General features: G+C 45.0%; 1 protein-coding gene across 1 annotated transcript; it reads right to left on the bottom strand.

The window, feature by feature from the left end:
- Positions 1-1,093: 1,093 nt before the first annotated feature.
- On the bottom strand, positions 1,094-10,284 carry LOC126235179 (uncharacterized). The gene is made up of 2 exons (XM_049943910.1): positions 9,361-10,284; positions 1,094-1,255 (listed from the first exon to the last, which is right to left on the bottom strand). Exons 1-2 carry the CDS (start codon positions 10,282-10,284, stop codon positions 1,094-1,096), a joined length of 1,086 nt encoding a protein of 361 aa, XP_049799867.1.
- Between the last annotated feature and the right edge of the window lie 209 nt (positions 10,285-10,493).

Below are 10,493 nucleotides of genomic sequence, written 5' to 3'. Positions count from 1 at the left end.
TGGCGAGGTATTCATGGACAACAATTCGCGCCCCCATGATGCACATCTTGTGAATGAATTCCTTCAGGATAACGACATCGCTCGACTAGAGTGGGCAGCATGTTCTCCAGACATAAACCCTATCGAACATGCCTGGGATAGATTGAAAAGGTTTGTTTGTGTACGACGTGACCCATCAACCAATCTGAGGGATCTACGCCGAATCGCAGTTGAGGAGTGGGACAGTCTGGACCAACAGTGCCTTGATAAACTTGTGGATAGTATGCCACGACGAATAGAGGCATGCATCAATTCCAGAGGACGTGCTACTGGGTATTAGAGGTACCTGTGTGTACAGCAGTCTGGATCACACCTCTGAACGCCTCGATGTATGGTGGTACAACATGCAATGTGTGGTTTTCATTAGCAAAAATAGGGCGGAAATGATGGTTATGTTGATCTCTATTCCAATTTTCTGTACAGTTTGCGGAACTCTCGGAACCGAGGTGATCCAAATTTTTTTTTCTTATGTGCGTAGAAATTCGCGATTGAAATTTTAATAGATTTAATCTTTATTGCAGTGCGAAGATTTTAACTATTTACATCAATTTGCGAAAGCTCTTTTAACAGATTTAACACAATCTAACGCATGTGATTACTGGTCCTGTGACAATATTTCGTTTCTGTGCGTCCTACAATGTATAATTTCTCTAATGTGTGCAATACACTGTTATTTTTACATTCTTCTATTCTTGTACTGTGCCCCCGGTTGCTAAATGAATTAACCTTTCACGTTGAATAATATATTCATAAGCCCAACTCTTCGTTTGGTTGAGTTCTCTATAGTAACAGACGAGATTCGTTTGGTACATGTGGCCATTAAAGGAAAGAAAACTGTAGTCTTTAGGGTAAAAATCTGACGGACAACAAATGCCACGGTGATCGAACTTAAAATCGCAGTGAACAGCAGTCCAACAAGTATTGTAATAGATTTACATGCTAAAATTTAAAACACGAAACAAGTCTACAAAGAGTAATGTGATAATTTTGAATAGTGTGTTGTTTGTGATATACTAGTCCATACAGGCAAAGTAAAGTGTATTCTTCTTCTTCTTTACGGCTCAGGTATGTTACTTTTTGTCCTGTAAGAGTTTGCCTCATCAGCTGATATATGAGTGGCTTCACTAACAGTTCTCACTATACAGTTCTCATACTGTGTTGTTGATATTTCACATTTCACACACAGTGCCTTCTGCGAACTAGTGCACTGCTTGCACTGAGAACATAAAGACTTAAGTTGACGCAAAGACGCCAATGGTGATCCGTTTTGGTGTTCCCTAAACACTGTTGCATAAAATGTCTCCTTATCTTAAACGGAATTCCTTAAATTTACAAAAATTGAATTTCGTTGGTTGTGGTATACTTCACACGTGTATCATTTGTGGAAAGTCTGAGTACACTGGTTTCTTATACAAACTGCGAATACTCACACACTATAGTACGAAAATGGGGAATGAAGTGGGAAACGATGGCGGGATATTATATACTTATATAGTGTTGAACCGCATATGTATCTTCCAAATACGGATGTAAAAACATGCTGCACCAATTGAGTACCACAAATCTTAAAGCTTTAATAGTAAGTGGTTACTATAAATTTTCTTCGGTAACTATTGTAGTCCATGTGAACTCGATGCCTATCTACACTCCTGGAAATGGAAAAAAGAACACATTGACACCGGTGTGTCGGACCCACCATACTTGCTCCGGACACTGCGAGAGGGCTGTACAAGCAATGATCACACGCACGGCACAGCGGACACACCAGGAACCGCGGCGTTGGCCGTCGAATGGCGCTAGCTGCGCAGCATTTGTGCACCGCCGCCGTCAGTGTCAGCCAGTTCGCCGTGGCATACGGAGCTCCATCGCAGTCTTTACCACTGGTAGCATGCCGCGACAGCGTGGACGTGAACCGTATGTGCAGTTGACGGACTTTGAGCGATGGCGTATAGTGGGCATGCGGGAGGCCGGGTGGACGTACCGCCGAATTGCTCAACACTTGGGGCGTGAGGTCTCCACAGTACATCGATGTTGTCGCCAGTGGTCGGCGGAAGGTGCACGTGCCCGTCGACCTGGGACCGGACCGCAGCGACGCACGGATGCACGCCAAGACCGTAGGATCCTACGCAGTGCCGTAGGGGACCGCACCGCCACTTCCCAGCAAATTAGGGACACTGTTGCTCCTGGGGTATCGGCGAGGACCATTCGCAACCGTCTCCATGAAGCTGGGCTACGGTCCCGCACACCGTTAGGCCGTCTTCCGCTCACGCCCCAACATCGTGCAGCCCGCCTCCAGTGGTGGCGCGACAGGCGTGAATGGAGGGACGAATGGAGACGTGTCGTCTTCAGCGATGAGAGTCGCTTCTGCCTTGGTGCCAATGATGGTCGTATGCGTGTTTGGCGCCGTGCAGGTGAGCGCCACAATCAGGACTGCATACGACCGAGGCACACAGGGCCAACACCCGGCATCATGGTGTGGGGAGCGATCTCCTACACTGGCCGTACACCACTGGTGATCGTCGAGGGGACACTGAATAGTGCACGGTACATCCAAACCGTCATCGAACCCATCGTTCTACCATTCCTAGACCGGCAAGGGAACTTGCTGTTCCAACAGGACAATGCACGTCCGCATGTATCCCGTGCCACCCAACGTGCTCTAGAAGGTGTAAGTCAACTACCCTGGCCAGCAAGATCTCCGGATCTGTCCCCCATTGAGCATGTTTGGGACTGGATGAAGCGTCGTCTCACGCGGTCTGCACGTCCAGCACGAACGCTGGTCCAACTGAGGCGCCAGGTGGAAATGGCATGGCAAGCCGTTCCACAGGACTACATCCAGCATCTCTACGATCGTCTCCATGGGAGAATAGCAGCCTGCATTTCTGCGAAAGGTGGATATACACTGTACTAGTGCCGACATTGTGCATGCTCTGTTGCCTGTGTCTATGTGCCTGTGGTTCTGTCAGTGTGATCATGTGATGTATCTGACCCCAGGAATGTGTCAATAAAGTTTCCCCTTCCTGGGACAATGAATTCACGGTGTTCGTATTTCAATTTCCAGGAGTGTATTTAGCCACTCTGGTTTCACAGTAATTTCGGATTAGTAATAGGAGATAAGCAGTTCTAAAGTGTATGTATACAGGGTGTTACAAAAAGGTATGGCCAAACTTTCAGGAAACATTCCTCACACACAAAGAAAGAAAATATTTTATGTGGACATGTGTCCGGAAACGCTTACTTTACATGTTAGAGCTCATTTTATTACTTCTCTTCAAATCACATTAATCATGGAATGGAAACACACAGCAACAGAACGTACCAGCGTGACTTCAAACACTTTGTTACAGGAAATGTTCAAAATGTCCTCCGTTAGCGAGGATACATGCATCCACCCTCCGTCGCATGGAATCCCTGATGCACTGATGCAGCCCTGGAGAATGGCGTATTGTATCACAGCCGTCCACAATACGGGCACGAAGAGTCTCTACATTTGGTACCGGGGTTGCATAGGCAAGAGCTTTCAAATGCCCCATAAATGAAAGTCAAGAGGGTTGAGTTCAGGAGAGCGCGGAGGCCATGGAATTGGTCCGCCTCTACCAATCCATCGGTCACCGAATCTGTTGTTGAGAAGCGTACGAACACTTCGACTGAAATGTGCAGGAGCTCCATCGTGCATGAACCACATGTTGTGTCGTACTTGTAAAGGCACATGTTCTAGCAGCACAGGTAGCGTATCCCGTATGAAATCATGATAACGTGTTCCATTGAGCGTAGGTGGAAGAAACTAAAATGAACTCTAACATGGAAATTAAGCGTTTCTGGACACATGTCCACATAACATCTTTTCTTTATTTGTGTGTGAGGAATGTTTCCTGAAAGTTTGGCCGTACCTTTTAGTAACACCCCGTATACATACCTATGTATGCATGCATACATGGCCACAGATTGGATGTGTGTGAATGTGTGTGTGTGTGTGTGTGTGTGTGTGTGTGTGTGTGTGTGTGTGTGTGTGTGTGTGTGTGAGTGTGTGTGTGATTTTCTTTGATGAGGATGATAACCTCTACCAGTCATTATTGCGAAACCAATGTACACAGTAATGGCGAGACCTCGAAAAAATTACGTTGTTGGAACAAGACCGAAAATGTTGTTGGTTGGCAGAAACTTTAATACTGTGCAAGAGAAAGAAAATCTTTTAGCGGTGCACCACAAAGGCCTTGAAGTACGTTCTTATAACTTGTATAGTACGAGATACGAGAATTCCCAATAAATAAGTACTAAATACATGAAAAATACTTGGTAAAGGGAAATTTAGTTCGAACGTTTGCTTTTGGTGTTCTGATGGTGCGAGTAACTCTCAACGTAACCATCGAAATCCTTGTTTTGACAAATGTTTACCGCAAAGTTTATCTGTACAAAAGTGTGTATTTGTGTGATACTCCTAAAATAGCATAGCTGCTGACTTGGGTTGGCTAAACTTGATGGAGGCACACATTTTCGAGCTGCCACAGTTCAATTAATGCAACATAAGATGTGTTAACCGTCTGCAGCAGTGTATGGAGTCATACTAATGTACAGCTGTAAAGTGAAACGTAACAGGAAATACGAGAACAATAAAAGTGGAAATAAGATTATCTACGACTTTAATTACTTCGTAGTTTACATTTTGTTTTAATCTTACATATTTACGTATTGTAATTCAAATTCATCTTATTATTTCTTCAGCTGTACCTACTGAAATTTTTAAATATTCAAGATAGGATGATAGCTGTAAGGAATAGATTCCAGGTATGTTATTGGAAAGGTCTTAAACCGTTAGCTCTATTTCTGCCAGATTCATACTATCGACTATCGTTGTTAGTACTCTACAAATGCACTGACATGTTCGAAGTAGTTACTGATTGCAATTAAGTCATAGAACGATTGATGTAACACTTTCACTTATTTTATTATATCCACACTGCGGCTCTTGACTTGTATTACAAGAAACGAAATAATGTGTAACTACTAAAAGGAATTGTTTTACTCTGAAACAAAGTGTGGATGTTAATGAGGGTTTAACCTGGACATTCGTTTCTTCTAGTTCCTGTATTTATAACTGCTTTAGGTACTCACCTCTCATGTACATTTGTTCATCCTAGATTTTGAACAATAATATGTTTCTGTGACGAGATACTCTCTTCCTCAGCAAATCGCCACATGAACTGAAGTTAGAAGGAACGTAATTTGTGCCATATCTATGGTAACAAGTTCCAGTATCTGACTTAGGACTAAATGAGCCATGATATCGACATTTATCTAATCTGGTTTCAAAATGTGACAGTCACACCAGACTTCCAAAACAATAGTTTCCATTGTCGCTGAAGAATATTTCTTAGATATGGTTGACAACCCCGTCTTCCCAGCTGCGCCCAGCGTGCTAAATGCACAGGCAACTTGCTTAGTTGGTCATCACTTCATGCAAAATATTATCTAACATAACAATCACTCTTTTACCTACATTTCATAACTTTTTATTTCACGCAACCTAGGTGTCAAACCCCACTACCACAATGAAACTGACTTACAACAAAGGAAATGTGTTCAGTGAAACGAAAAAGCAGTGTAATTTCGTCAAAAGTTTTTTGCCTTGTGTAATAATCAATATGTTTAGCCAAAAACCCACAGTTAAGTCAATAAAAATGATGAAATAATATGTCTCAGTTAGTTCACAAATATTTTTTCTTATAAACCGTCTAGACTTCCATAGAGGAAATCACGGACATTGGTAGCTTTGAAAAGCTTTACAAATACGTTTCGCATCCTAACTACTCTCTGATACTTAAAGGTAAGTACAAAACCTCTGGCTCGTTGAAAATTACTTCAATATTTCGACAAATACATGGAAATCAGTCTGGACCAAACTCTCTGGTTCCTACTTACAAAGGTTGTTCCGTTGAATTAATTTTCTTAGATAATTTCGTGGTTTGTCGTTGAACAGTTACATGGACTCCTTAGGATCAAACGTATCTCTTTCGTTGGGATTGTGATAGCAGCTCACAGATTATTAATGAAACTGGCTAGAAAGACCACAACATCAGTTCAGTAACGTAATGGATTTAGAAATATGATAATTGAAGCATGCGTTAGATAAATCCCTTCACCAAAACTATTTTCTGCGTAGTAGTGAGAGGTTTCTAATTGATTGAACTTAGCAGGATAAGAATCGTAAATCAAAGAAATCCCTCTCAAACTCCTTTGCTTTGTGACTGAAGTTATTTTAGTTATTTATCTAATGAACATTAATAGGACGGCGAGATATCTATGTGGCAAATACTAGAGCAGGATTGAAAGAGGCTACAGTAAGATCACAGACCGAAAAAAACATATATTAACAAAAAGGGAACAGCAAAGAGGTCTTGAATTCAAGTATATGTTCCGGGCTGAAAGAAATAAACAAGAAAGAGTGTTTTTTATTTCATTCTATAAACGGAATATTATAATTAAACATGAATCGTCAGTGAACCCAAATTCTTTAAAATTGGACAGTTCCCAAATTACAAAGCAAAGAAGTATGTTGGAAGCAATGAGAATAAATAAGGTGCCACAAAGTGGAATTATGCTGTACTGTCAACAATAGATTTATTAAAAACTTACAACCATATCAACGCCAGGTAAATGTGTAACGACTCTACTTGACTGTACTGAACAGACTACATGAGGAGTCGATGAAATGACTTTATGGAACTCATGGCAAACCTAAATCATGATTTGAAGGACATTCCTTCTGAATACCTCCAATTCCTTAATAACTGTACCAGCTTAACCAGTTAAAGAAAGACAAATACATAGATACAGAAGAGGTGTGTGTGGTGTAGTATGAAGTTAAATTGGAAATGGACAATAACCGAATAACAGATAGTAGGCTCCAGATCCTTTCTGGATTCCACATGACAAGAAACTACATAGATGATGACATGATACAAAAGGGTAAATTACGTCAAAAATACAGCCATGCCACAATGGGATATGTTAAACAGAAGATTTTATGTATACGGAATCCTGGAAGGATCCTTAATCTGGCAGTGGAAGAAATCTCCAGATGATTTTTGTGAGCTCCCTGTTATCACATATGGTCTCTGCCATTAAAAGTCCTCCTCCAATTTTCGATTAGGTTCGTGAGCTGAGCTCGTGATCTTCCCTATCCGGAGTGTTTTTCTTAGGTCACTACATGCCCAAAATTTTGTATAATTTCAGCTAGATCATGTTCGTCGCAACCTGACAAGCATCACACTGCTGCCAACATATGACAACTTTTTTCTTCCAATTCAGGTATCAGAGAATATATTCTTAATTTCTGTTATCTGTTCTATTTGTCCCATTATAGTTTTCAATTCTTCTGATACATTTTTATATCATTCCACTTTTTCATAGTATTCATTTTCCATCGAGCTCCAGAATTTTACTCCCTTAACTGGTTTTAAATCTTTAACTTCTTTGTCAGACTTATTATTTAGCTTCCCTGTTTCATTTCACTGATAAAGTTTGTCACCAGAATCTGACAGAAATCGGCAGATGTGATGTATACGTAGAAACAAACAAATGACAAAAATGTCAGAAAAACTGGATGATTTATTCAAGAGAAAGAACTACACAAATTGAGGGTGTCAATGGCGCGATGGTCATCTCTGGTCCTTACACGTGCTCTTATTCGCCTTGCCTTGATTGATAGAGTTGTTGGGTGTGCTTTCAAGGGATATCGTGCCAAATTCTATCCAACTGGAGCATTAGACCGTCAAAATTACGAGTTGGCTGGTGGGTCTTGCCCATAATGCTACAGATTTTCTCAGTTAGGGAGAGATCTAGCGACCTTGCTGGGCAACATAGGGTGTGGCCGAGCGTATCTTGCTGAAATATAAGCCCAGAACGGCTTGCCATGAAAGGCGACAAAACGGGACGTTCAACATCGTTGCTGTGCTGCGAGTGTACTACAGATGACAACCAAAGGGGTCCTGCTATGAAAAGAAATGCTTGTGAGGCCATATGACAGGCGACAGTGAAGTCGGTATCAAACTACACTCTGGGACATCTCCACACACGTCTTTGATGGTCATTGGGCCGCAATTCTAAGTGTTTCTCATCACTGAAGATAATTCTACGCCAGCCAATAAGACTCCAGGCCGATGACATGTTTGAAGACGTCCCAGATAACGATGGGATACCACTTTATTGTCGCACGCCATACAGCTCAACAAGCAAAAGCGATGGCCCGGGGTGCCAATTTTTCTTTTCTTTTCTTTTCTTTTCTTTTCTTTTCTTTTCATAGCAACACTCTCTGCCCCTAGTAGCTGAGTGGTCAGCGCCACAGAATGTCATACTTAACGGCCCGGGTTCGATTCCCGGCTGGGTCAGAGATTTTCTCCGCTCAGGGACTGGTTGTTGTGTTGTGCTTCTCATCAGCGTTTTATCCCCATCTACTGAAAAGTCGCCGAAGTGGCGTCAACTTGAAAGACTTGCACCAGGCGACTGGTCTACCCGACGGGAGGCCCTAGCCACACGACATTTCCATTTCCATAGCAAGACTCCTTTGGCTGACATCTGTGACACCGTTAGAGCACAGCAGTGAGTCCACGACATTGTACGCCCTATTCTGTTGTCCTACATGGCAAACCGTCCTGAGGTCACATTTCCCAAGTTGTGAAGGTTTGGAGCCTTATGGTGAGGGTGCTAAACCAGCTCGGGATTTTGACGATGTAAGGCGCTAGTTGGACAGAATTTGGCACGGTGACCCTCAGGAGGACATGGAGCAACTGTATCAATCCAATACAAAGCTGTATAACTGTTTACAAAAGAACCAGATATGGATCGGCGTGTTATTGATATGCTCAGTTATTCTGAAATTGTAATTATGCTATTTCCGTGTCAGTAGAGTACATCACGTCTACCGATTTCGCCCCATTAGGAAAATTTTTTAGCGTATTTATTTGCCGCATAACAGATTTAAAGACTGCACTAAGTGAAACGCCTCTGTAGCTAGTAATATGTATAATAGAATCGTAACAGTTTGCCCTCCTAAGGAGCTACGCAGATGACTTCCGCGAGACCTGCTTAACGCGGAATCGCCGCAACGGGTATTCCTTCTGCCATGTGGCTGTTGTGTACGCGGTCCAGCAGGCCGCTGATGAGCCCGTTGTGGCCGAGCAGCCTGGCCACCTGTGCGGCGGTCCTGCCGGCGGCGTCAGTGGCGTCGGTCCTGGCGCCGGCGGCGACGAGTGCGGCCACGGCGTCGGCGCAGCCCCTGGCGGCGGCGCGCAGCAGCGGCGTGTCGCCCTCGGCGTCGCGAGCCTCCACGTCGGCGCCCGCGGCCAGCAGCACGCGCGTCACCCCCAGGTTTCCAGTGCGCACCGCGTAGTGCAGCGGCGTCGAACCGCTCGAGTCGGCCGCGTCCACGTCTGCGCCGGCCTCCACCAGCGCCTCAGCCGACCCCGGGCAGCCCGCGGCCGCCACGGCGTGCAGCGGGGTGTCGCCGTTGGCGTCGCGGGCGTTCGGGTCCAAGCCTGCAGCCAGTAGAGTCCTCACTGCCGTGCCACTACCCTTGATGGCCACGGTGTGCAGCTCGCTCCACGCGCCGCCCCAGCTAGACGTATGCTTCAGCGCGAGTCGTACTCCCTCTACGTTGCCACTTTCGCCCGACAAGAGCAGCTGCATCTTGACTAGACTGCGGGACACGCCCCTCTTGTACAGCGCCATCAGGACGCTCGTGTGGCCTTCTTCGCAGGCGAGGTGCACCGCCGTGTTTCCTTCAGAGTCCCGGCTCTCCGGGTCGCCGCCGGCATCCAGGAGTAGCCGGAGGGCGTGGACGCTGCCACTGGCGGCGGCGGCGTGGAGGGGCGTGCGCCCGCGGCCGTCTCTCACCTCGCAGTCGGCGCCCGCTTCCAGCAGCAGCCGTACCGCCGCGTCGCGCCTGTTGGCCGCCGCCACGTGCAGGGGGGTCGACCCACAGCTGTCCAGACGCGCCGATGCCAGCTTCGCGTCCACCGACAACGCCAGCGTCAGCAGCTGCAGGTGGCCTGCTGAGCAGACGTCGCGCATCAGGGAAACTCCGGTCTCTGCGATGGACAGCCTTCTCGTAGTGACAGTGAGATCCTTTGCAGACATGCCACTTTGCAGCATTTTCTCGATCCATTCCCAGGAGCCAGTCTCCTCTGCGAAGCGTACAGGAGTCCACCTGAATACCTCCTCTACTGTCCACTTCTTGGCTGCCATCATATTGACTACCCTGTCCTAGAACATTGACAACATTTTTCTGTGATATGGCAAGAAAGCATGACTGCTTGAATTTACAGATATGTGGAGAACGAAAAAGTAATATAACCAGTGGTAGCTGCATCCTATCAACGGTTATTTTCAGATAGAACTAGTTTAAAGTTAGACCTTCAGACAGAATTATACACTGAAATGGCCTCGTTAGAATCGCT

This window comes from Schistocerca nitens, chromosome 2 (genome assembly GCF_023898315.1).
Source record: "Schistocerca nitens isolate TAMUIC-IGC-003100 chromosome 2, iqSchNite1.1, whole genome shotgun sequence".
NCBI lineage: Eukaryota > Metazoa > Arthropoda > Insecta > Orthoptera > Acrididae > Schistocerca > Schistocerca nitens.
Note: the sequence above shows the minus strand (reverse complement) of the source record. Positions and strands in the feature narration are given on the sequence as shown.